This window comes from Lates calcarifer, linkage group LG9 (assembly GCF_001640805.2).
Source record: "Lates calcarifer isolate ASB-BC8 linkage group LG9, TLL_Latcal_v3, whole genome shotgun sequence".
In the NCBI taxonomy this organism is placed as follows: domain Eukaryota; kingdom Metazoa; phylum Chordata; class Actinopteri; family Centropomidae; genus Lates; species Lates calcarifer.
Genome location: NC_066841.1, coordinates 17,773,580 through 17,801,063, shown reverse-complemented (window position 1 = coordinate 17,801,063; position 27,484 = coordinate 17,773,580). Strand labels below are relative to the sequence as shown.

At 39.6% G+C, this 27,484-nt stretch overlaps 3 protein-coding genes and 1 long non-coding RNA gene across 12 annotated transcripts in view; 2 read left to right on the top strand and 2 right to left on the bottom strand.

The window, feature by feature from the left end:
- Positions 1–1,100: 1,100 nt before the first annotated feature.
- Positions 1,101–15,808, bottom strand: srek1 (splicing regulatory glutamine/lysine-rich protein 1). 4 transcript variants are annotated; one of them, XM_018694285.2, is made up of 12 exons: positions 15,265–15,398; positions 14,090–14,577; positions 13,500–13,621; positions 13,020–13,135; positions 12,788–12,934; positions 11,458–11,636; positions 11,196–11,326; positions 10,988–11,099; positions 10,792–10,896; positions 10,263–10,334; positions 9,952–10,066; positions 1,101–4,110 (listed from the first exon to the last, which is right to left on the bottom strand). In XM_018694285.2, the coding sequence occupies exons 3-12, from the start codon at positions 13,528–13,530 to the stop codon at positions 3,943–3,945; spliced, it is 1,176 nt and encodes a 391-aa protein (XP_018549801.1). In that variant the 5' UTR covers positions 13,531–13,621; positions 14,090–14,577; positions 15,265–15,398; the 3' UTR covers positions 1,101–3,942. The 4 variants fall into 4 exon arrangements, with proteins under 4 accessions (XP_018549801.1, XP_018549800.1, XP_018549799.1 ...); XM_018694284.2 differs by having other exon boundaries at positions 13,500–14,239; positions 14,400–14,577; XM_018694283.2 differs by lacking the exons at positions 13,500–13,621; positions 14,090–14,577 and adding an exon at positions 15,540–15,808.
- Positions 15,809–15,898: 90 nt separating this feature from the next.
- LOC127142817 (keratin-associated protein 5-5-like) lies at positions 15,899–19,427 on the top strand. 6 transcript variants are annotated; one of them, XM_051073025.1, is made up of 5 exons: positions 15,899–16,829; positions 17,861–17,935; positions 18,069–18,179; positions 18,311–18,900; positions 19,015–19,427. In XM_051073025.1, exons 1-4 carry the CDS (start codon positions 16,757–16,759, stop codon positions 18,853–18,855), a joined length of 804 nt encoding a protein of 267 aa, XP_050928982.1. In that variant the 5' UTR covers positions 15,899–16,756; the 3' UTR covers positions 18,856–18,900; positions 19,015–19,427. The 6 variants fall into 6 exon arrangements, with proteins under 6 accessions (XP_050928982.1, XP_050928981.1, XP_050928980.1 ...); XM_051073024.1 differs by having other exon boundaries at positions 18,311–19,427; XM_051073023.1 differs by lacking the exon at positions 18,069–18,179 and having other exon boundaries at positions 18,311–19,427.
- Positions 19,428–20,063: 636 nt separating this feature from the next.
- LOC127142816 (uncharacterized) lies at positions 20,064–23,754 on the top strand. The gene is made up of 2 exons (XR_007813888.1): positions 20,064–20,403; positions 20,553–23,754. It is a non-coding gene; the product is annotated as an uncharacterized LOC127142816 (long non-coding RNA).
- Positions 21,806–27,484, bottom strand: part of erbin (erbb2 interacting protein) — a 49,179-nt gene continuing 43,500 nt past the window's right edge. Inside the window, 5 exon segments of the mRNA XM_051073019.1 lie at positions 21,806–25,095; positions 25,202–25,276; positions 25,432–25,524; positions 26,187–26,354; positions 26,547–26,603. Of these exon segments, the coding sequence (XP_050928976.1) occupies positions 24,988–25,095; positions 25,202–25,276; positions 25,432–25,524; positions 26,187–26,354; positions 26,547–26,603 (501 nt within the window). The 3' untranslated portion in view covers positions 21,806–24,987.

The window sequence follows — 27,484 nt, the reverse complement described above, 5'->3', positions numbered from 1 at the left end:
TATGGGTCATTATGAGACAGAGCTCTCTGACACAGCACAGAATGCTTCATTGCTGAATGCCTTGATATTGGTGATTTTATCGTGCCCTGGCAGCAAAGCAATCACATTAACATAACTGAGCCTCCTCCATGTTTCACAGTGGGGATGGTGTCCTTTTCTTTGAAAGCTTCAGTTTCTGTTCTGTGAACACAGAGCTCAAATTTGGTTCCATCTGGTCAAAGGACATTCTCCCAGAAGCATTGTGGTTTGTCAACATGCATTTTACCAAACTCCAGTCAGTTGCATTGTTTCTCTTTCAAAATCAGGGTTTTTCTGGGTTTCCTTCCATGGAACCCATTTTTATGCAGAAAGTGATGTATTGTACAACTAGACACTGTTGTGTCTTGTTCTTGGAGTTCAGCTTGTATTGGTTTTGAAGTTTTTTTTGTTATGTTTTTGTTTTTGCTCCACCATTTAAACTGTCCTTCTGTTCAGTATGCCCAGGAGGATGGCTACAGTCCCATGGACCTTAAACTTCTTAATAATATCAATAATTGTGGTCACAGGAACATGAAGCTGCTTAGAGGTGGTTTTACGTTGACTACGTCTAGCAATTATTTTTCCCCTTACCTCATTAGACAACTCTCCTCTTTTGTCTCTCTCAGCTATGTTCAGTTTTGTGCACACAGTCATGCCAAAACAGCACAATGAGGACTTCTCTGCATTTAAATAGGCTGAATGACTGACTACTTGTATAAGATTGAAGGCACCTGTGATACTAATTGAGGACTAATTGCAGCAGAAGTCATCAGAATTCATCCTCTTGATGACCATGAATATCTGTCAGTGTTTCACTTTGATCCTCAAACAGCTGAATTTCACCAGCAATGAAAATTAATGCTTAATGATTTCACCACCAGGCAGCCATTTGGATACCGATTTGTATTGTACCTATATCAAATAATTATGGTACACCAAAGTCAACACTGAACACTGTAGTCAGGTTAAAGTAAATGTACTGAGACCCAAACCAAGAAAGCAAAGGTTGAGGAAAAACTCCATCAGCAAGCAGATCTTTGCCCACTTGGTGATTATGACACAACAAAGAAACTAAAACAAAAAACATCTGAATGTCTCTTTATTGAACGTTTTTGGAAACGGATCAGAGATATTGTTAGATTCAAATTGAAGAGGATTAGGTTCGTCCAAGCTCTTCAGAAACAGTGTTAGCAAATCTTTACATCGAGCACCCAGTCCCCCAGGAAAAAAATCATGAGACATGTTTCTATAGTATACACTATATGTAGTGGATACACGGATATAAAAAAATACAATTCTTCACATACCGTCAGTTGTGTTGAAAATGCTTTTGTACTAAACTTTATCACAAGTTCACCACTTCAAACTGAAGCCTTGTCTAGTATACAAAAAAAGCAGGAAAAGAAAAAAAAACAGTGCAGTAAAATCTGATTTGCAAGATGAAGAATTTGGTGAAGACAGTCATAAAGTCTTAAAGTCTCCTTGATCTGATCTCAATCTGGGGCCAATTTACAGATAGATTTTTTGACACATTACTCAATACCAGCTTTAACACCAAAAATGAATGTTGAAATAAAGCCACAAAAGTCCCATGAAGGTTCAGCCTATTCCGCTATTAATTACTAAGGACAGCTGACAATACTTGAACATAACATCTCAGATTCAACAAGTAAACATCCATAACAATAAAGGTTGCATCTGTCAATAAGTCTCCATATTTTATTAGAATATTCTGTACAATCTATGTCTAGGCACTTTTTGACCCTTCTGTGCTTGCACGCAGTATGTTGACCTGTGACATATCTTGTTCAGTTTCGTGCAGACTGCCACTGTGGACTTTGTTAGAATCCAACTTTCTTGAGAAATATCAATCAACAGACATTCTGCACACCAGCATCATTTTACAGTATAGGCCTGTATTGTATCTATAAAACAGTAAATAGTGTTTTTCTCTCACAGCATTACAACAATAACAGGGAAAGGAACATGATACATTGTGATCTTGTTGCAACAACCAGTAATCAGAAATATAAAAAAGCAAGTACATGTACACCCATAAAACAAAAAACAGGAAATTAAGCGATGTATTCATGTTGACCAAATGACATTTTTTTTTTATCTTTTTAAGATAATATTTCAGAGACAGGTTCACAGAAACAGTATACTCTGCATTCTCATAATTACAGCACTTCAAGTCATAAAATCGTACGTTTTGTTGGACAGATGGAAGAAAATGGTACAAAACAGGGAATAAAGGACCTCACAGACCTTGTAGTTCACATTTTCCTTTAACACCACACAAAGGGCAAATGAGCGTTTCAGCATCGACACAAATCTTTCAACCGTTAGAGTTTCTCCACTGTTTTTATTTCATCCATACACTGAGGTTTAGAGAAGGATCCCTATGCGTCATAAAATGAATGACATGAGAGGAAAAGTCCTACTTTTTAAAGAATATCTCAGCTGGCTAATAAATGGAGCTGGTTTTATTTGGTAAAAGAACCATATTTTAATTGGTACTTCCTGGATTCAATTATTATCTTTATTATTTCTCAATAAATATTTCTTTTTACAAACGTAACTGATGCAACATACAGTATTAAGTACTTGTTTGGGCAACAGTGCTAAAACAAAAACAGTGGCTATAGGATACATATGAACTTTCACTCAGTTACCACTGAAATTGTGTATTAAATGCTGCCTGAAGAAGTGTGCTAAGCTTGAAATGTGATGCAGTTGAGAGTAGCTGCCAGCCCAAGCCTTTGTGTGTGTGTGTGTGTGTGTGTGTGTGTGTGTGTGTGTGTGTGTGTGTGTGTGTGTGTGTGTGTGTGTTCTGTTCTTTGTGCCTTTAAGCGCCTGCATTTGCACGAACTGTAGATTACACAGATTACATTTTTAAATAACTTCTTGAACAGCTCCTCCTCCTCTTCATCAACATTTTAAAATCTTTCCAAAACCACTGCTGTTCTCATTTGAAATGAATAGGACATACTTTAAGACATATATTTTATCACTGTTGATGGAGATTGTTGTAGCATTTTGCTATTTGCAATATTAAGGCAAAGACATTTCTTAAAGGATATGTCATACATACTGTAGAATAACGACAATCTTAGAGGCTTAAAATGCTGTGTGTAGTGTACGGTCAAGATGTTACTGGAGGAATGGAGAGAAACATTTTGGTCTTTTAAAAATATTCATGACAGTGACGAATTTAAGGTTAAAACCCAGTTCCTTGTTCTTCCTGTGGAACCTCTGCTTGGTTCCGCCCTAACTTTTTAATATGACTCTTCTGAGATAGCTCTGGAAGTTGTGGGTAGGCAGAGACTGCTGATCCTGTGGTGACAAACTGACGAGTCTCAGAGGATCTGTTTCGAAACTGCTGATCTGGCTGTCTAAAGCTTTAGTATCTACATGGAAACAATACAAGTGCTTGAGTTCTTCAAGCAGTGCATATAAACTGGTGGAGGACAACTGCTGAATATGTACAATATCATGCTATCCAGCTCATCTGCTTTAAAACAAACTCTGACTTTAGGGCGATTATAGTTTTTATTGAGGTGCTGACCCCACTATATATTCATTTTTGAGCTTGCAGTATTCTGTGATGTATTGCTGGGTGACTTTAAAAGTCCCAATATCTTCAACTGGACTGTTGAAAAGAAAAGGCAGGGCTGTCTATATTATACTGAGTGCTCACTCACCCTTTAGGTGGGATACTGAAAATGAGTTAAATTACAGGATCCATGTGTTGGCAAGAATGGACTTTATCCAAAGGAGAAAAAAAAAAAATCAGACTGTATGACAGTAAATGATGATGGGAAAAACAAACTGTAAGTGGTTAACCGCTGTTTACGTATGTATACGCACACAATGGTTGTCGATGAGACCATTCAGTGGAACAGATCCGCTTCCATAAAACAGTCACTTAGTGCTGTCTGCGCCCATAGAGGCCTCCTCCTCATTATGAGTCTTGTAGCTGCCATTGTGCTGGACGCAGGGTGATGGCGTCATGTCCTCGCTGGGTGTGGCTGAGCCTTCTCTGTCACTTTCAAAGTCTTCCTTTTCTTCTCTGTCATAGTCCCTTTCCACCTGAAAAAACAAGTCATTCGAATGAGTAAAAGTCAAACACGGTCAGGCAAAATTTCACACAACTATCAGAGTGAAAACAAAAAAGCTCAGGAACTAAGAGAAGTGTTTATTAGATTAAGCTCTGATCTGATCTTCATCTACGTCACACGTGTAGACAAACACATGACATGAGCTAATAACATATAAACAATTCTAATCATTTGTGCCTTTATAGAATACACTCATTAAACATTCACAGTGCAGGTGGAGAAAGTAAGTGAACCCTTGGATTTAATCTGCACAATGATCAGAAGGAATTTTGGATGATTTTTCTTACAGAACTGCTTCAGCTCAGTCATATTCTTAGGATGCCCAGCATGAGCTGTCCAGGCTCAGAGGCAGCAAAGCCGCCTCAAATCATGATGCTTCATCCATCATTATTCACTACTGGGATGATGTTTTCTCATGTTTGTATGTAGTACTGAGACATACACATTCTTTTTTACCATACCGAACATCCTGCATTGTGCCTTTGGAGCCATCTTAGCTGGGCGCCCACTTCTAGGGAGAGCAGCCACAGAACTAAACTGTCTCCATTAACAGACAATTTGTCTTAACTGAGGACTGATCAATGTCTAAACTCTTTACAATTACTTTGTACCCCTTTGCAGATTTATATAAATCAACAATGCCTAATCTTCTGAGAGCTGAAGGCATAGTTCACATCTTGTGAAGAGAAACCTCAAAATGTTTCAGTAGCTCTAACCCACACCTCCATTCTGATGTCACTGACTGAACTTCAGGTTGATGTCATTAGCCGAGGGGTTCACATGCTTTTTCCAACCTATACTTTAAGTGTCTTAATGATGCATTCATGTGGAGAAGTTGGAGAAGTGATTTGTGTGTTATTAGTTAAAACAGATTGTGTTTGTTTGTAATTGTTACTCGGATGAAGCTCTGATTATATTTTAAGATTACAAATTTATACATATATGCAAATAATTCCATAGGGTTCACTTACTTTGTTTTGCCATTGTATTATTGATGCTGCCCAGTTACAGACACACATTTAACTCCTATAACCACCTACATGTTAAGTCTAATGCTTTCCTTATTGTACTTATGCTTTAATTTCTGCTTATATTCTGTCATATGAAAATATCATATTTCCATACAGTCAAGTGCGTTCTGGTCATAAAAGTTCTAGCACACCGCAGTGTCAACCACAGAGTTGATCTCACTGAACAGTAGAGGTGGCCGTACCATCATGTGGTTCCAAAGTTAAATGACTTCAGTGCATCCAGCACAGGACCTGAGAGCTTCAGAGCAGCGAACAAGAACAAGCTGTAATGCGCTGCCTCGAGCTGCTCTTCATTTCCGTCATCCGCGTCCATTTCATGTACCTCTTAACCGATCTTTGAACCATCAATGTTTAGGGTCCGCACTAACAGAATAATCTGAATGTCAGAATGTCCTCTCACCAGTTTTAAAGCTGAAAATGGACACATTTAACCATCTTAACTGTGCTGATAAAAAGGAGCATTGTTTTGATGTTTAGTTGTAACAATGGGGTGATCTCTAGTACACAATGCTCCACCTGTTGAATGCAGCTCTGCAACTGACCCTACTGTGACTCCTACTCACATTGGAGGCTACTGCAGAGACCAGTAGGTGGCACAGGACCAGAGCTTAGCAAAAGACTTCCAGCAAATACTGGAATATATATTCTCAATATACAACCTCAGAAGTTGAGTTAGACAGAAAATTATACACATAACTCACCAGCTTGAAGTGTTGGAGGTAACGCGTTATTTTATATGTTGGGTAAGATTCATGTTTGGAACTCACTGGCCATTGAGATGGATAGCAGAGATTAATTACCAATTATGCTGTAGCTGATGATTAGGATGTTCCTATGGAAGTTTATGCTACAAAATATTCAAGTCTACAGAGGTGAGTGCTTAAAAAAAAACAACAACAAAGAATTGGAGAGGCTCCAAACATGAGCATTTTGCAAGACTGCAGCGGTTTCTGAGAACATTTGCCCAGCCGTCATTTGTTGAACACATGCGCTGATTGTTATCAGCAGAGAAGATAGAACATGATAACTCTACAACACGACACCTTTTATCTCAAGGTAATCGATTTAGCATGATCTTTTTAGTAAACTGTCAGAAGTAGGTCAGTGTTCGTGGTTGTTTGTTACTGGGGTGGTGATAACATTTACCAGAGAAATAGGTTTACTCAGGAAATTTACTGAGGACAGCAAATGTCAGATGTGCAAAAAGCGGTCAATGATTACAGCTCCTCCCCAACACTCAACTTTGTTTTTGAATGGAGATTGGTATATTTTAAATGAAATGGTGATAAGACAGTGCTGAAATTTGTTTTTGATCAGATTTTCAAAGGTTTTTTCATTTTCATAACAGCATAATAATTAATATCCATCATTAAAAGCTTGAAAAAACTTCCATGATCATTTATTAAAAGAACAGAAAAATGCCTACTAGCAGCTTGAAGTTACAAGTTGATTTTTGTGTTTGTTTCCTGATACAACAACATAAAGTACAAGTAAAGTTTCTTGTAAAATTAATAAGTGGTGACAAGTGACAAGAAAACATGTCGAAATGTAAAAAAGAAATGTGTTATAATGTGAACTGGGTTAAAATGGTTTTTTTCCATGTTCATACATTTTTACAACAAGAAACTAGACAGCTAAATGTTTTTTGTCATAGTGCAGCATAACAGTATGACACTTCATTTATATATGAAACCATCAATGAACAAAAAGGAGTTGATGATTCTGTCTAACAGGTGTTAACCACATCCACATATCAACTCATCAACATATAGTACCGACATTCATGAGAGTATGAAGCCACTTAAAATACTGTGTTATTAAGAGAAATGTCCATATTTGCTAAGAGGGGTGAAGGTCCAGAGTCGGAAATGATGTAAGGCTAAGTATTTAGAAATGTATGCGTGGGAATGTATGGGTCCACGGTCACACGCATAGGTGGAAGATAGTATAGATGGTATAAAAGGAAATTTGGGGGAGGGGTCTTCTAATGACTAACCTTCTGGAGGAACTGGTGCTAGCATTTCTTATTTGACAACATCAGGTTATGCTTATTGTGTTTTAACTGATGTGATTGCTTTTCCTACTGTGCTGTTTACGTAATTAATACACTGAATATCTACTCTTATGAGTTAATTCTAAAATTAACCGAGTACTTACTCCTTTTTCTAATTTTATTAGATTTTAAATTAGTTTCTTTCAATAGCATTGTTATTTCAATATTTTTTCAAAAGTTGTTTCCTTCAGTTCTGCTGTAGTCACTCAACACATCAATGTCTTCATAATGAAGGAGGCCCAAATGTATTGTACATTGGTTTAGTAATGTCCTGAATGTTCCCTCTGCTTTTTGCATGAGGAACAGGGAGTGCTACTACAGTGCAAATGTCTACGCTTTTCATTTTTCGTACAAGAATTCCACAGTAGAGGCATTTTACTTACCTTGATATGCTCAAAGTTTCTATTTCTTAGAAACTAAAAATTAAGTATCGATTCCTGCAGCTCTTCTTTTAAAAAGTGCGCTTTGGCCGAGCACTTTTTCTATTCTTCCCTTGCAATATTTATTTATTTATAATTGATTTATTTATCAATTAGAAACCATCCACTAGATTTTATTTGAGCAAGGAGCAGCAATTAACTGACCACACATGATTTAGTCTTGACAACATTTTGCATATACTATAAAATAAATAGCACTACCAGTGCAGCAATCATGCAATACTTATTTTTACTCTTGGTATTATCTTTCTGTTTCCTTGCAGTTTTTGTCATGCTACCAGTACTACACACTTGCAGCTAGAAACATGGCATAGAAGAAAACTAACAGTGTCTATGGATTCAGTGGATGTTGAGATTGATGTAGGCAATTCCCAACTCCATCGTGAACATTTTTCCAGCATTCTGACTTTCTTTTGTCTGACATACTTTTGACTCCCCCTCCTACATCTTTCATCCAAGCCAACAAACAAACAAAAACAACACAACAGTTGCTTAACACAAATTACTCCCACACATTAATGGCTAGATACATGGTTCCTCTTAAAATGTCAAGCATGACTAGGCCATATTAACTTTTAAACAACTCATTGTCTCTTACAGTTAATGAGTTATTCATTTTTAAATGAAAAGTGTATAAAATAAGTAATATCTCCAAGACCATAAGGGCTGCAGAAGTGAAACTCGACTGGCCACTGGTTGAATGCTTCACACAGTCAAAAGTTGTAGCAACAGCACCACTCTGATAAGTTATTGATGTTTTATTTAACCGACGAATAGGGGACTATACATCATCGACACTGATCCTGAACACAGGTACGTCACAGGGTTGTGTGCTCAGCCCAGCCCTAATCACGCTGTTCACACATGACTGTCTCGCCATCCACTCCACAAACATGGTTGTGAAGTTTGCGGATGACACCGCCGTGGTGGGTCTCATATCGGACAATGATGAGACCCACTATAGAGAGGAGATCCAGCACCCTAACACAATGGTGCTCAGCCAACTCATCCTGAACACCAGTAAGACCAAGGAGGTCATTGTGGATTACAGGAGGTCCAGGAAGACAGAACACGCAATGTGATGTGGATAACATCAAGTTCCTGGGTATCCACATCACATCTGATCTGACCTAGTCTCAGAACACATCCCACCTGGTGAAGAAAGCCCAACAAAGGCTTTTCTTCCTCAGGAAGTTGAAACGGGCTGGACTCTCCTCTCAGCTGCTCACTAACTACTAAAGAGCCACAATAGAGAGCATCCTCTGTCTCAGTGCAACAGTGTAGTACAGCAGCTGCACGGCACAGGACAGGATGGACCAGAGAACAGCACAAGGGATTGTAGGATGTCCACTCCCAGATCTGGCATCAATATACACTGACCGGGTCAAATAGAAGGCCAGGTATATCGCTGCAGATCCCACCCACCCGGGCAACGGACTGTTTGTACCGCCTCCTTCTGGGAAACGGTACAAAAACATAAAAACACGCACCACCAGACTGAAAGACAGCTTCTTCCCCAGAGCTGTTAAATCCATCTCCCCACTGCAGACACAGACACACACACACACACACACACACACACACACACACACACCACTCCCCCCCCCCGCAGACACACACACACAGAGCACTGGATCCCTGCAGGCACACACACTCATCAGGCCTTAAAGACAGACTGGAACTTACATTCCTCCACTGCATTTTTTTCTTATTTTGTTCCATTTTATTATTCTTTTGCACATATGTATAGTGTGTTTATAGTTGGTTTTGTGTTCTGTTTGTGTATTTTAAAGTATTGTACCTTCTTCAAAGCCGAAAGCTACCAACAAAATTTTGTTATGTGCAAGCATAATGACAATAAAGAATTGTTAATTCTTATGATAATGTCCTTTTTTTTACACATCAATTGCCACAGATGCAGCAATCATACAAATGTTCTTTGGGAAATGCAGATGTTCTAGTTTCACTTGTCTTCTTGATTCATCTGTACATTAAGGCTCCAGCCCTTTTTTCACTGACACAAAAATGATAAAGGCTTTGCTTTAAGTAGCCTGCATGTTGCATCTCATCTGATTTATGTCCTGACCTGCGAATTGCACAGAATAACGTGCCATCTTTTTTCGCCATTTCTTAAATAACGACAAAGCAGGAGAAGACAGTGACATAATAAGTGAGTTTTGAATTTATTCACAAAATGCATTCCAGACAGCTGCCTGCCTGAGAAGTGTTTCAGTCTGACAAAGGAGAGTTATTCCATTCAAGTTTGCCAAAGTGTAAGCCTTTATTACCTTCATTGGCTTGGCCTTGCTCTTTATCCTGTCCTCGTCTTTGCGGCCCCTCTTCCTGGATGTGGAGCGGTCCTTTCTGTCCCTGCTGCGCCCCCTCCTCTTGTCTTTCTTACCTCTGAAAAGAAGAAAGTAAGAGTAAGTAAAAGCAACAATAAGAGCCAGTCACAATCTTGTGGACACCAAGTAACTGATACATACTGTGCAGACATGATTGTAAATCCACCTAGACCTCATACAACTCACAGAGCTCTCTTTAAAGACACTGAGAACATCTCAAAATAGACTAGCTAGATGAGATTTGATGGTTTTACCGTTTTAGTGAGGGTGACCTGGCTTTCCTCCGAGGGCTCCTGGATCGATCCTTACTCCTCCTCCTGTGGCCCCTGATAACAACACATTAACTAGATATAAGTACATTTCTGGACACAATAGGAGCTACTCAGGGTAAAAGCAGTGGTGTGTTAGTAAATAAAAATACCTTATTGTATTAAAAGGTTTATAGGATAGTAAGATTATTTTTTCTCTACCGTGTCAGACACAGACAAAAGGAGCCAAATTCAGACAGTGACTAGGCTCGTAAAGGTCCTGGTGACCCCTACTGCCAGTAACAGGAATTACAGCATGGCACAGCAGGAGATCAGATTTAGTCTTCTTGATAACACAGTATGAGTGATTACCTGAATTATTACAAGACTGTAGTATATTAAATTTAACTACAGCAGCAGATGGCGCTGTACATCCATCCTGGCTCCAGGGCACTAAACATTATTTGGACTTGTTGCAAAGTATAACAGATCCTTTGGAGATTAATACCATACATGTTGTTTGTTCCCAACATACCTCGAGCGACTTCGACTGTGTCTTCTGTCTCTGGAGCGAGAGCGCCTCCTGTGGCCGCTTCGAGAACTGTGAGAGTTGCTCCTGGGCCACGACTTCTGCGATGTTCTACTCCAATGGGATGGAAAAATGTTACAGTCATCATATCGACACAGCGTCAAGAGAGTGAAATCTGTAAGTAAAAAGAGGGAGTGGGCACCTGTGTTTCGAACGGGATCTTTTCCTGCGTGTTCGTGAGTGTGATCGAGAGCGAGACCGCGAGGGTGACCGACGTGACCTTCTGGACCGACTGGAAGATCGCGTCTTTGTGTCTGTTAAAGCAACAGCAGGAAACTCTCCATCAGAATGCAACACAGCTGCAATGTAATCATTAAACTTACATAGTGCTACAAATCAAAATGTCGCACCTGGTTCTATGGCAGCAGCAATGGTAGACTGGGCCTCCCTCACCCTCTTCATCACACTTTCTAGCTCCTTAGCAGCAGCCTGAGGCGTCAGCTCTGGAGGTTTTACTATGGCATTATTGGAATGATTAACCCTGAAAGACATGAAACAGTATCAACTAACAAACCACTTAAGGGTGTTATATTTTCAAAATTACACAAATCATGACAAGGGAGAAATTATGTTTCTTCAGAACGTTATTTTGAGTTATGAAAAAATACATACTTCAGGGGTCTGTCCCCAAACATGACTCCATTGAAGGTCAGGGCTCTGGCGACTGACTCCTGCTCGACAAACTCTACGAAGGCGAAACGCGTCGGCTGAGTCTCATCTCCAGCCATTCGCACAAACTTAACATCTCCCACTTGCTTGAAGAACTCCAACAACTGCTCTGCAGTGGTGGTCTGTGGAAAGAAAGACGCACAAAATTTAATGACAATGTTTTCTGGTTCAGACTGTGAAGGTTTGATTTTCTATCTGAACCAGACTGAGGCTGCTGATCAGTTGGAATGTAACACGCACTACATGGATTCAAAAGGAAAAAGTGAGAGACAGCAAGTTGTGCTCCACTTCACAGCACCTGAAGGCTTTATTTATCTCTTCTAGAGGTCACAAAGGGCTTGTGAACAAATGGCTTGCTGTGAGCAATATTAATGAGGCTACAATTTGTCCCCATCTGTGATGAATAATAATGGGACAGCTACAAACAGAGGATCTTGCAGCGCACTTTGAATGAGGGAAATTGTTGCTGTCGAGTCAAGAAGATTGTTGCTGCTTTAAAGATACGACTGGTGAACTGAAAATGAAGTGATCCTGCTAACAAGTATTGTCTGTGTATACCAAGCCTTATAAATCATATTCCTCTGTGCTCAATTGTTGACTAAAATGCATCAGTAAGCCACACTATTCACACGGTAACATGCTCCTTCATTATGATGAACATGGGAAGTGTTCATTTTGAGTCAACCTCTGCAGCTGTAAACACTCAGTAGAGGATTAAATCTGTGGCTGAAAATAATCACCAACAAAAACACTATTTACTTTCATTGGAAATGATTCATACCTGCCTCAAACCTCATGCTGACAAATATGTCAGCAAATAAACAATACAAAAACAAAAATATAGAATATCACCACACTTATTACATGTTGATCACTTTCAATCAGGAACTATCAGAATATAACATATTACAAAGTTTACAGTTTATAAGTATGGGAAAATCCCTATATTTCAATACTGATGCCCTTGCATGTTGCCATGGTTACCTAATACAGATACAGGTTGACTACAGAACAGATCAGTAGCTGGATGAATGAGACAGATAAATCCTAGTTTTGTGAATTTGTTTAGTTAAGCTTTCAAATTCACAGAAATCTCACACATTTATTATCTCGTGATGTTGTGCTCTCACTACAAACAAATTTCACTGAGACCCACTGAGTGGCTGACGTGTTCTCACCAGCCTACACAAACTGGACCAAATGGGCAAACATCAGAGTTAAGTGTGAGCACAGCCTTAAGAGTGTACCTGATCCAGATTTGACATTCTGTTACCTGTGAGTTTAAGTTGCCGACATAGACGGTCCTCCTGATTTCATCGATTTTTGAGGGATCCACATTTCCCATGAGGGGGGGCTGGGAGTGCACCGACACTGTGGGGTCAAGACTGGCTGACATCCGATTCACTAATGGGAGGTTCAGCTGAAGGTGTACAACATACACAGGTTTTACTTGCATGATAAAAAACTACACAAGCCAAAAAGAGAGATATAAGATAGTGACTCACATTCTGTAGTGGAGCTGGAGTAGGAATTGGTAGCAGCCCCCCTCCAGGAATCAGACTGGGCACTGGAGCAGCAGGTGCCAAAAGTGACAAGGCCTTGGCCTCTTCTGGGATTTTCCCTGCAGGACAGAAGCAGATATTAGTGAAGGCAATAGAGGGACTCTTCTCTGTCTCCTCTATGTCTGCACAATTAGCCCACTGTATTCTAGAGAGAAAGAAAGCATACACTTCCCCATACAGCCTACAAGTGTGCTACTGTCTACTCATGGTATACTGGAGACCGAGCATCCTTACTTTGCTTTTTATTAAATTATTCCTCTCAGTCAATCTGAATTATTATTTTCAATGAAGTGCAAAAATCTTAACTTTTTTCACAAACAAAGAACACAGATTTTGTCCTTGGTCTCTTTTCATAGATCAAAAAAGAAAAAGAAAAAAAAACACAATGCAGAGAATGAGTCAACACTTTGATGCATGGGTCACCTGTACTGGAAACATATTGGTCATGAACCATACGATATCAAGCATGGGCGCTTTTCCGTGGGGCGATCGTTTCGCAGTGTTGGAAAGGTGTGCAACACAAGACAACCCCAATGGCTGCATCACTAATAGCACACAGAACATCAGATACAGAAAAGAACAACAATTTTAAGAACTGTAGGAAATGTTAGCCAAGACTTAGCTATAAAAACAACGAATTTAGGAATTTTGCTCATTCCATTCTGGATTAAAATCTGCTGGAGAAGAGGGCTAACTTGAGACTAATAAGAGACAAAATAACTGCTGGAGGCACTGACCATTTATGTAACACGACAAGTTTCCTAACACTTCTAGTGCTAAAGAGTATTTGAAAACAAATAACGACGCAAAACATTAATGCATGTGTCACGAATTCAAAGAGAAAATGATGTTAAATGGATAATGTCTTTGTTATTATTAAATACTTAACATCCATATCAGAGCTGTAGTGTAGTAATATGAGGGAAAAATCTTAAATCACTCCAGATCAAAAGTGCAAATAGAATTTAAAAGATTCTATCTTCAAATGAGATAAAGTTCATACTGGGTCTCACTTTGATAATGTCTAGCCCCTCACTACATCAACAGGAGTACGAGACAAGAGAGTAAAGGGTTAGTGATCCTCCTAGCATTCCACGTGTGATACACATCCCACCGGTATGCCGTAGCAACCTGGACAGAATTCAATCATACACAAGCTGCAGCTGTAGCAGAAAAAGAGAGGGGGGTGGGGGTTGGACAATAATCAAAACAACAAACCAAAATAACAAATATAAACACAACGCTAGAGATAAGCAATACTGTAGTTTCTAGATAGAGACAGTAGAGAGTGGACAACATGGGAAAGTATGAAAGGAAACAAACCAAAAGAAAAGAAAAATAAATAAAAAGAGACAAGGTGTCCATCTTGGAAGGTTCAGCGGGCTATTCTCCTGGTCACATTCCCCCTTGAAGGCTGCGTTGGCCCGATCGGGGATAGTGGCTTGGAAAACAATGCCTGACTCAGGCTAGTGTAGTGTAACAGCTGGGCCAGTCTAGTCATCTGATATGCACACATAATCACACAGAAAAAACATACAAAACCAAATTAATAAACTCAGTAGCCATCCAGCACCAAGTCACGTGGACAAAAAGCATCAAGTTAGAGGTGATATCATTTTTGACTGTACACAAGGGAACAACAGTGGCACCAAAGGGGAGGGAAATTTTAAGAAAAGGAACACCAAAAATGAAAGCGAGAGAAAGGGGATTATGTTAGCTATGTTGCCATGGACTTATTTTTTAATTCCCATGACACAAGTAAAATTAATGTCAACTTCTTATGGAAAATACACAAGCTACTTGTTCCAGAAAATCCAGTCTTTACAGTGAGGTTAACCTAAATGATGCAGTGTCCTGCAGCTTCAAAAACATTCAACATAGCTCTAATGTCTGTAGAAACCACCTTGTGACACCAAACACAAACCTTGGCTGGGCACTATTAAAAAAAATAACTAGCTAGTGATTTAGTGAGGTGATACAACCAGTCACCCGTATCAAATACTAGTGACAAAAGTGGCTAAAAAGTGGCCAAAACTAACCATTGCCAATTTTCCAAGTGAATAAAAAAAAACGTAATTCAACCAAAACACCAAACGACTGAATTCAAGGGGAGGAGGCCATAGCAAGTCCACTGAGACAATTCAGACATATCATTTTAATGTGTTTGAATGAAACTGGTTGCACTCACCTTCAGCACATGGCACTACTATCAAGGCTCTGTCAATAAAAACAGTATTGGTGAGATGTTGCGCCACACCAACACTGGAGGGGTCTCGGTACTTTATATAACACACTTTGGACGAGAAAGACAGAGGGGCATTGCTGTGAAAGAAAACAAAAAACAAAGAGAAACGATTGATTAGTTATTTATTACACAACTGACTCTAATTTTACTGTCTGTGTGGAAAGGCCGCAGATCCGCGGTGTTGCCTAGCTAGCTATGCCGGGGTAGGTTGCTCTTACTCGGGCGGGTAGAGCCGCAGCTCCTCGATGTCTCCCAGGAAACCAAACAGAGTGCGCATCTGCTCACTGCTCACGGCCGAGGACAGGTTGGTGACTTGGACGACAGCGGTTCCTGGTATCCCGCTCATTGTGCAAAATTGAGAAATGCGTTGACAGTCTTTAAAGAGTGGTATTTATACAATATTTATTTCTCTCTCAACCAGCTCGATGGTATTATACACAGTGCATCCAAGCGGGCGAAGCGAGAGGTGTCACTGACTTCCTCTTATGTTTTTTAACAAGGGTTGACAATAAACTTTTATTTGCACTATCGCCCCCTACAGCGTTGGACAGAACATTACAACTCCAGGAGTATTTCCATTTTCTAGTCCATAGTCTATATAGTGTAGTCCAAAAACTGAAAACGAATTAGTGTATTTGAACGTTGTTTCTCTTCTCACCTCTCCTATTAATCATCTAATGACCCCTAAGATTTATCTTGTGTATCTTGTTTGTGCACTATGTACAGTATTCCTATGTCAGCCTCATATCCCCATACTCCCAGGGAGGGGTGGGGGTCAGGTGTTCTAGGCCCCTCTATAGAGGATATACAAGGATCAGGATATAAACTGGGGCTTAAGTAATTATGCTGTCTTGTCAAGTCAACTTGGATTTTATGTATTTGCACAAGTGATGGACGCATTGATTCAGATTTACTGTATGCACACCCTTTTTATTCATTATGTTGTACCTGAAAAGACTAAGTGATGCATAGACTCGAACTTGCTGCGGTGAAACTATTTTGGCGTGTTGCATTCAAAGACTGTACATGGTTGCACCATGGGTTTACACTTGTAATTGTGCTCTGGGTCAAGATGGTGTGGTCTCCTGTGGTTGTATGTGTTCATGATAACTGATACAACAGGTGCTGCATTAGTCAGGCAAAAGTCCAATGATTTTAATCATCCATGTAATCGCGCACACGCAGTGCACGTGCATCGGTAGGGTCTTGGCAACAGAATCGTGACGTTGGACCGAGGTGACATCAGACCTCCAGACCTTGACAAAATTCTCATTTGCACTTGGACTTCACTCGAGGTGACCCGATGCAAAAACTTGTCTGCTAGAAAAGCCGAATTACTGCATACCACATCGCTTGAAAAAATTCTGCTGGAAATTCAACTGAACTGAAGAAAAACCCCTGAGGAAAACTACTGCGGAACTGACCTGCTGAGAAAATGCCTCCTAGTGGACCCTCTGTGGTGGAGCACCTGCAGACCAGAGTCAGACGGTGGATTATCTACCTTAGAGGTAAGAGAACTTGTAATGTTTTACTAGTTATTAATTAACTGCCTATTAATTATGTTGAACCCATTCAATTTGAATTTAATTACAAAATTAGTATTTAGGTATGGTAAATTCATGAATATGAAGATAAAGAATTTTAGGTGGCCTGTTAAAAAAACAAAAACAACAACAAAAAAAAACCTTTTCACTTTGTCAATACTCGACGTTTTTTCCGTGTGAAATGATTATAAGACAGTAGGAATATACTGAAAGTCCCGGGAATGTGTAAAAAAAAAAATGTGTGAAAATTTTTAATAATTTTTTGTAGTCGTTTGAAAATATTGTTATTTTTGTTTAAGGAATCGGAATTTTCAAGGAAACCATTTTTCGAATAATGCTCAAGAATTACGTTTTTCTCTTGCACCATGGAGACCACTGGCCTTTTTTGGAGCTAACGAGTTTTAGAACGTGCAGGCTTATGTAGAAGTTTACATCAACTTAATTTAACATGATAGAAAAACATGTGATTTTTTACATTGAAAGTGATAAAATTACATGGAAAATTATAATGTAATTAAAATACATAAAGTTTTATTTTTTCAGTGTATAATCGTCTACTCTGGCGTCCTAGTAAGCACATTTGTTTTTGTGTTTATTTGTAGACGCATAGTAGTTAAAAAATCGTTTCTCTTCTCTGCATAATTAAATGGCGTCAGAGCCAATTGTTCCCACCAGGCCGTTGATATCGGGGGTCAGTTCTAACCTTTAAATAAGCTACTTGAATAATCTGTCAAAGTACATATTTGTGAAAACTTTTACAATATTTATGAGTCACAGAAAAGCTTGATATAGTTTTTTTTAAAGCCTGTTTTTTCCTTGAGATAGTCATGGCAAACTATAGTACTTAAAGTGGGATTGGCGCCACTTCCCTGCAGATTGCTTTGTGATGCTGTGCTTTTTTAATTTTTTTTTTTGGAAGTGGAAAATGTAAATTTTTTCCTCACCGTTTTCCCCCTCTGGTGGTCCCTTTTGGCCTTTGGACAATGCTGAACCAGTCCCCCCCGATGACGATGAAGAGGATGAAGTGATAGACGTTGTTGGGGTGGATGATGACTCTGGCTCTGGTCATGGTAGTGTCTTGCACTTTAATGGGCTTTCTTGCACTTTCTCTTTGACACTGCATGGTGCTAGTTATGCTGTTATTTTATTTTTTTTTCTTGAAGCACAGAATGTAATTTTTTTCCTCATCATTTTCCCCCTCAGGTGGTCCCTTTTGGCCTTTGGACAATGCTGAACCAGTCCCCTCCGATGACGATGAAGAGGATGAAGTGATAGACGTTGTTGGGGTGGATGATGACTCTGGCTCTGGTCATGGTAGTGTCTTGCACTTTTGTGGGCTTTTTTGCACTTTCTCTTTGGCACTGCAGGGTGCTAGTGATGCTGTTAGGTTTTTTTTTTTTTTTGGAAGCGCAGAATGTAATTTTTTTCACCATCTTCCCCCTCAGGTGGTCCCTTTTGGCCTTTGGACAATGCTGATCCAGTCCCCTCCGACGACGATGAAGAGGATGAAGTGATAGACGTTGTTGGGGTGGATGATGACTCTGGCTCTGGTCATGGGAGTGTCTCAGGAATGGAGCGCCAACATCAAGGTCATGCTGTTCCTTTTCCTGTTTCCTGCCCTGCTCCTTTCCCTGCTCCCTGCGCTGCTCCCTGTGCTGGTTCCTGCGCTGGCTCCCTTCCCTGCTCCCTATGCTGTTGTTGCTGTTCCACATCCTCTACCCTACCCTACTTTTCATCATGCTTTCCCTTATGCTGCTCCTCGTACTGCTCCTGCTTTTCCTGTGGCTTTCCCTCATGCTGCAACTCATGCCATTCCTGCTTTTGCTGCTGCTGCTCGCCATGCTGCTCCTGCTGCTCCTGCTGCTGCTGCTGCTCCTGCTGCTCCTGCTGCTCCTGCTGCTGCTGCTGTTCCTGCTGCTGCTGCTGTTCCTCCTGCTGCTGCTGCTGTTCCTGCTGCTCCTACTGCTGCTCCTGTTCATCGTCATGCTGAGGATACTTATAATACTCATGATGCTCTTGTGGAGTCGCTGGGCAGGTACGTGGGATATCAGTCTGAAGCTTTTCCTGCTGCTGCTCCTGATGCTTCTCCTGCTCATCATGCTGATGATACCTTTAATGCTCATGATGCTCTTGTGGGGATGCTGGCCAGGTACATGGAATATCAGCTTGAAGCGGACGACAGCATTGTGCCACTCTGCCCAGACGATTACGTCGAGGAGCTCAGCTGTAGTAGCTCAGATGGCTCTTTTGCAGTGGTCCCTGAATCTCCCACAACTTCTGGCCACAGCTCAAAGAGAAGCAGGGAAGAAGAGAGCGACGGGGAGGAGGCTGCTGCCAAGAAGTCAAGGTGGTCTGATGACAGCGACTCGGATTGACTCTACAATGACTTGAGCAATCGTTAAGTCCACATTTGGCTTTCATCCTTTCCACATCACAACCATCAGGATAACTGCATGAACCCTTCTTGCCACCAACGACTAGTCTTTGTGTCTGGCGCTGGGGCCTGTCTCCATCATTTCCTCATGTCGGCAGGGTTCATGAAATCACCCTTCCCAACCCTGAAGGGTTTGCCTGCCTTTTGCCGGTCTCATTGGCAGGGGTCTGCTGAAGAGGACAAAGGTAGCCTTAGCGTCTGGCATGGTAGGAACCTTCAGCTTCATCATGTGGAGGGAGATGGAGGAGGATGGAGGACAAAGCTGCGAACAGTAAAAATGATTTAAGTTACTTTTTCAGGGCGGGTGGCAGGGCGCAAAGTGGAAGGGTGGCTTCAAGGGGGGGACTTGGGGATTGGGCCTTAATATGGCCAAAACAGGTAAGTATGAACTTCTGAATTGTAAGCAAATTATATTAGACAGTTTAAGTAGTGTATGTGATTGTCAATACCTGTTATTTGATAATTCAGTGACTTTGTTACTAACCATTCTTTCTCCTTTTTCCCCCGAAAAAAGTAAGTATAAGCTTCGAACATAAAATGAAAAATTCTAATTCATCTTCATCCATACAATATTAATATTTTGTAATTCAGAGATTATTCATTAAACTAACTGTTACATACCTCTCTCTCCTCTTATCATGCTCCACCATCTGAGCTGCTGCTGTGCAATGTGGACAAAAAGGTGAGTATGAGCTTCTAACATAAAATGAAAAATTCAAATGAATATTTATCCATATCATAATAATTATTCTGTAATTCAGAGATTGTTCATTTAACTAACCATCATTTATTCCTCTCTCCTCTTATGCTCCACCACTTGAGCTGCTGCTGTTCACATAATGTGGACTAAAAAGTGAGTGTAAACTGGTTTTGACTTTAAGAAAATGTATTTATTATTATAAATACAGAAAATGTAATATATGTCATCTGTCAACTAGATGTACACTATAAGCTTACTTACTAATGACTGTTTATATTTCTCTACCTTTATCTTAACTCCACCTTCTGAGCTGCTGCCATTCACTGTGGACGACAAAGATGAGGATGAGCTTTTGATTTGGACAAAGTGACCTAGAATAACCTAAATGCTGTGAACTAGTACAGGTAACTAATCTTCCTCCGTCTGCAGGATACATGCACCATGCCAACCTCCACATAAATGTATTTATGATTGATATAACTTAATTAATCATTTAGAGGTGATTTATCTCACTCACTCTGTGCTTAAAGTATTTTTTTTTTTTTGTCCACAGTGACTCATCTCTTCTGCAGCCTCATGACAAAGACAGGATCCTTCCTTCTGACCAGATCAGACTGTTCATGTTTTGTGACTAGAGTCACTAATGAAGCACAGGTCAACTTTCACCAGTTGACTGAGAGTAAATCTCTAAATAGTAGCAACAGTGCTGAACACACAGAACCACCTTCAGCACGCAGCTGAACTGGTTTGATGTTTGTTCATTAAACAAAGTGACATCTGGAGTGATGCTGTGTTTGTGAGATTATTTTAACCTCAGTGATGTTATAGTGGCTAGACAACTCCCAAAATAAGTTTGTTTGAAATGTCAGGGCTTAACTCTTCTCTGTCATTACAAATCAATGAAGCAATCAATTAAAGGTAACAACATTATAGAAGTTAAATTTACATATACATACATGATTTATAATACATTTATATATAAGGTTTGATAAATTAATATTATCAAATTATGACACCTACACAATATCGTGTATACAGTAATTAAGCATTTAGGTATATAAGACAAAACAAAATGATGCTTCCTCTATAAAATCCACATAGATAAAACTAAGGCTGTAGCCATTCTGACAGGACTTGATGATGCTGGAAGGATGAAAAGTGGAGAAAAAAGAATCATCTTTGAATCACATTAGGTAAAATAAATAAATAAATAAATAAATAAATCTAGTTTGTCCTGAGGGTGGCGGCAGAGATACAGCCATGTTGCTACTAACATCAGAGAGGTTTATCTTTTGTAGGTGGTAATTTATGTCACACTGATCTCTCATCAGACTTCATCCATAGCGTCTGCTTACTATGATTCTAAAAATTCATTTCAGTTTTTAAACAGAATGTTACAGAAACAGCGATAGAAGATTATAACCTCAGTGTTTGATGAAGCCATCACCCAAATTGGTCAACAAACACTGCACCATTAAAACAATCAATGCATAATTTCTACATTATGTGCTGTGTGATCCTACTGTGCATACGAATTCGCATACTGCACTTTACATGTGATTCTTCAGCTTTGTTTAGATTACAATTAGGAAATAAACTCCTGATTGTAGCATTATTGGTGCTATACTCCTGATGTAATGACATACATGCATACATGTTATTACTACATACACACAGCTGAACTGAACCTGTGCCCTTATGTTCCTTTTGTATGGACTGTTTTATTTACTTCACTGGTTAAAAAAGATAATTCCGGTTTTACCATCCTTTCAGCTAAACCCAGAGGCTGAAATGAAGAAAATTGAATCCTTGTTAAAGAGCATTAGTTTATTTTCCACAGGTTACTTCAGAAACAGGTAATTATGTACAAAATCTGGAATGTTGGATAAATGCATATCAATCATCATCTCACTGTGGCTGTTTCCAGAGAAACCTTAGAAATACTAGCTATACATTAAAACAGGTGCCTCTGCATTGCAATTTATTGCTGGTTTTACAATCGCAAGTCACTAATGCCATTATTGACTCTTTTCTCAATTTTTTTTTAGAGTATTTACAATTTGATTAGTAAGGTCTAAAGTCCACAGAAGACTGCTAAATAAATAAGAACAATACGGGAGCATAAGAAACAGACCCACATGGATGAAGAAAATGTGACATGTTTTATCTCCCTAGATTGTCTACAATGTCAGACTGTATGTTTTTGCCATGAAAATAAAGTGACCATTACCCAGAAATTTTCCCCCTACTCTTAGAAAGTCAACACAAATCACCATTAAAATTAAAACAAATAATATAAACAACAGTTCATCTGTGTGAAATACAACATGTGTGACAAATGTGGGAAATGCACATTGTCATTTGCCAGTGAATATATATATATATATATATATATATATATATATATATTTTTTTTTTTTTTTTAACCAATTTTAGATTCAATTTAAAAGTTGAGGGTAAAGCTTCACTTTTGAACAGCTACCTTCCAACAGTACGACTAATATTAAAGGGATAAAAATTTAAATTCTGTTATATATTGTACAAACAATTCAGTGGTCACAAATGTACTGCTGGAATTAATGGGGTCATTTACTTGGTGTGTGAATTTTATCATTTCCGTTTGTTTTGGAAACACGTCTCACTGAATAATTACTCACCAGTGAATGAATATTAACAGGCTGATTTCATGCAACTGAGAGGTTCATGTAAAATTTAAAAACACATTTTTTTTTCTCTCTGACACTTTTTCCACAATCAGTACAAATGTTCTGAGATGCAGCTGTGACTGGATTAGTTTTTCAACAGAGTAAAAGTTGATTATTTTTGCACAAATGAACACCAGGAGCTGATGGTATTCTAAGCAACAGTAAAAAGCCTTGGGCAAAGTGACACAAACATTCACTTTTACACAATGCAGAGAAATCTTTTTTTTTCTAGCACTACCACACATATTTCCTGTGCCGTTTCATTACAAAAAAAGAGAAAGGAAAAAAAAATCTTTTTCACGATATAAAAATGTAAAATCATCAGGGATTACTAAAAGGTTGTGTAAATTTAAAAATGCGATTTGATGTTTTTTTGAATGAAAATAAAGGCTTTAAATATTGCTTTAAGCCGTTATGCTGCAAATGTACTCAGAAGGTTGTGAACATGTGACTATTGCTTGGGATCTGGGGTCATAGGTCCTCCCCTATTCAAACAGTTCAAGGTCTATGGCACTTGACAACTTACTTCTCCCAACTCTATTCTCTGTACAGCAAAGAAAAAAAAAAAGACTGAGACATTGCTCCAAAGTGATGAGTAAAAAGCATGATAAAACATTTTTACAGACACAAAAGGCAAACTGTGGTCTTCTCCCATGTAAAAAATGAAACTGCCAGATGCTGAAACACTTATAATACAAACACTCATCTCATCAGTGGCTGTCTGAAAGATGAAGCCCTTAAAAATAAAACACGAGTGAAACCATGACCAGTTCTTATTTGAATTTCTTTCTTTAGTTGTCTCCTGCTTTTGCCGTCTGTCCACTATTTCCAAACTTGCTTTGGTTAACTAGCATAACCCACATCTTTCTCTGCTTGAGGGAAAAGTTTTACATTTTGGGAAATGTGCGTATTTGCTTCCTGGTGGAGCGTTAGATAAGAAGACTGATACCATTCTGATATCTGTTAAATGTAATGCTCTAGCCAGCAGCTCATTAGCTTAGCTTAGCATAAAGACTGGAGATGGGGGGGGGGGGACTGCTAGCTAAGCTCCATCTAAAGGTGACACAGTCAACCTCTGAAGTCCACTAATTGACATGTTATATCTTGTGTGTGTAAAAGCCACAATTTGCTGTTTTACACAGGGTTGCAGACTATATCTTGGAACCAGCGCTGACCTTACACAAGATAAAACAAGTTTTTGGGACATAGCTCCTTATAAACACACACTAAACATTTAATTACTGGACTTAAGAGATGCTAACAGGTCATTTTGGTTACCTTTTGACAGAGCCAAGCTAGCCTCTCCAAAATGTCAAACTATTCCTTTAAGCAAAAAAGCTTCTGACTGGCAAAGCAGATTAAGGCTGAGCAGATACACACTATCTCTCTTCTCTCATATTCCCCAAATATTTGAATCTCCATTCCATTTCCCAGTCTCATTAAATGAGCACATGCTGTGTGCATTTCTTCAACACTGGGAAGCTGTGATCCATTTGTATTGCAAAGGATTTCTCCCCCCCCCCATACAGCACAGGCAGTGAGCAGATGAGTTGCTGTGAGGATGTCTGGGATGGGCTGAGGACAGGTATGCTGGAGGGTGTTCACAGGTTTTTGGAAGCGGGGGGCGGATGATTCCTTTTTCTCATCTCTTGGATCTTACAAGAAGAGAGAGAGAAAAATCTAATCTCTCCAAAATAAACAAAATCAAAACACCACCTTGATCTACATTCTTCTGTCTCCACATGAAAAGCACATAACACTGTCCTCCATATAAGATCGCTCGGCAGACCAGACGACGGTTTCAACATCTTAAATAAAAAGTGAAAAGAAAAAAAAAGAAAGGCAAAGTGGATGACAGAAGAGAGGGAGCCCTGCCCCCCTAGTGGTCAATTCATGTCCATCCGAAGAAGTGAAACCCAATTTTTGATGAGGGATTTATGAGAAAAAAGAAAGATGATCTGTACAGAGACCACAGTAATTATTTGCATCAGAGCAGGTCACGTCTTCAGCTTCTTTTGTATAAAAATATATATACCACAGTGATGGCCTTTTGAGGACTCGTACTTGCAGATGTTTGCTGCGTCTCAATTTGATCCACTACATTCAGTGGTTTTCCCCGTTTAATCAAGGCTCTGAAGATCTCTAGTATAAATAGTCCCGACAGGTATCAACAGATCAGTCTCTTCTGTGTATAAAAATAATGAGAGTCAACATTAATTTCTCTCTTCTTCTTTCCTCTCATTAACCCCCCCCTTCCCCTTTAGAGGTCAGTCTCAGTTGAGTCTATGCTTGCATTTCTCTTATGATAGTCAAATCCACAGTGTTTGGAAATGTCTTCAGGAGAGACACTGCATTCCCATGATCAATATTCACAAAGCTGTATCCATTTGCCTGTGAAAAAAGACAGAGGTTTTGGTGAGAACTCCCTATGTAAACTTTTCACAGACACTGTGACAGACCTGTTTGTGTGTGATATTTCATACAGGCAGCAGAATACCTGGATTATTTTATCTCCAGGCTGAAGAATTTTGGATGCCGGTCCTTCAGGCTGGACCCTTGTCACAAATATACCCTGAAATGATGGAAAATGTGAAAATCATCAGCTGCACAAATGAAACTTATATTAAATGAATACACACAATTTACTTAAAATCACACCGATATTGATGGAACTCGATACATATTTTCAGTACAGTACAGTAAGAACTATAATCGCTGTGAGTTTACATTATCATCTGGACGAAAGGGGTTTCCTCTGCCTCCCACTCCTCCTGATATACTGAAACCAAGCTCTGGATTCTTCTCCACTTTCACACGGATCTGAAACACACCCACATACTTTCATTAGCCGTTTGTTCACAGGGGTTCATTGTTAATTACACAGATTTCCTGTATTAGTCTTGACAAACCACAGCAGGAAGTTAGACAGACTAGTTTATTTACACTTATTTTTAGAACTGGCTTTCTAGCTAATGTATATGTGAAACTAAATGACTCAAATTCTCATGTGTGAAAAGAATATCAGATTATTAGAGCCTAGGATTGACAGATATACAGTAAAGATATCAAGCAGCAGCCCACGGCTGGTTACCTTAGCTACTATGGGTCTGTCCAAAGGTGTCAAAATCTGCCTACCATCTAAAGTGAGTGTCCAGCATATAACCCCCTGGAAAACCCCCCCTTTACACTCTGGTTTTTATAAACAACAAAGAAACCACACATGGCATGATATTAGTGAGTTTTAGAGGTGCTGTAGGAGGAGTTTATTAGCTTTAGACAGAGCCAGGGCTAACTGTTTCCTCCCATTCCCAGTTTTTATGATAAGCTAAGCTAACTGGCTGCTGGCTGTAGCTTCATACATATTTCTCACAGGCAGCAAAATGTTAAACTGCTCCTTTAATCAATCCTCAACCAACAAAGATTTTCCTCAAATTCACTTCTCTGCATCTCAGTGTTCATACAAGTAAAACACCATCCCTCACCTCTTGCTGCATTGTGTCGTGCGGGATGCGTGGGGGCCCCTGGGGCTGCTGGGAGACTTTGAGCATCAGGTAATCAATGAGCTGCTCTCTGGAAGGGTGGCGGGCCATGGGTGTCTGGCTCATCTGAGGACGAACAGAAGGGCCCATCTGACCGTTCATCAAAGGCACCTGGAGAACAAAAACACACAGCCATGAAGGAACATGTTTGAGCAGGGTTTTCGTCACTTGAAAACAAGCTGTGATGCATCGTGGCAAAATGCCAGGCAACCTCTGCAGATCCAAGTCATTTCACAATCAGCTAGTTTTTTTTTTTTTTTTGCTCTGCAGCCAGAAATCTGCCTCTACATGTGGAACACCTACTTTTCTGTGGGGGTCCATGGTGTAGCTCTGCTGCCCTTGAGGACTGTACACATCGTCCTGAAATGGAAGAAAGTGACGATTAATAACAATGGGCCCACTAAAACTCATTTAAAACAAAGGATAAAAGACAAGACACGCAATTAGATACTGACATTGACATTTTGTCATGTCGGGCAATGACATTAGGCAGTGAGGTGTTGATTTTGAGGAGAACGGCGGCACACATCTGATTAAAATGATGAAAAGCTGAGATTAAACTGTGCTTAGTTTCTATTCAGACTCTAAGCAGCATGTAATTCTGAGTATTAGCTTGCTGAAGATAAAGTGAATCATAATGTCAAGAAGGGAAGAGGTTATACAACACTCAGACATCTCTGGAGACAAAGTTTTTTTTTACCCTCTTCTACAGATTCTAATACCCACTTTCTAGATCACTTAGATGCAGACATCTACCACTTACCTTTGGCAAACACACTTCTCATCCCCCACACACAAAGTGAGAGATTATGAAGTGATTCTGAAGCGATCGAAAGTTGGACTGAAGATGATGAATGAGCAAAATGAGGATTTAAAGTACAGTTAAAGGAGATGAAAATCATAGTTGCTGAGATGCATTACAATCACAGGATGATCGGAGTGTGGCAGGGTGGAGGGAGAACGCACAGGGACACTTATTATGATGTTAAAGAACCTGGCAGGTTTAAAAGGGGGCGTTGTGTACCATGTATAATGCTCACATTACATATCTGGTTATCAAAGCAAAGATAGGGTTTTCTTAGAGAGAAACCGAGTTTAAAAAAAGAGCTTAATTTCTGCAGACATGTCTGTTACATCACAGCTTAGGGTGACACTTTTTGTTATCAGTTGGATTCAGACTTGCTGTGAATGTGTCACTGAGCTTCCCATTGTGCAACAGACAGAAACAGTTTTTTTGTTCA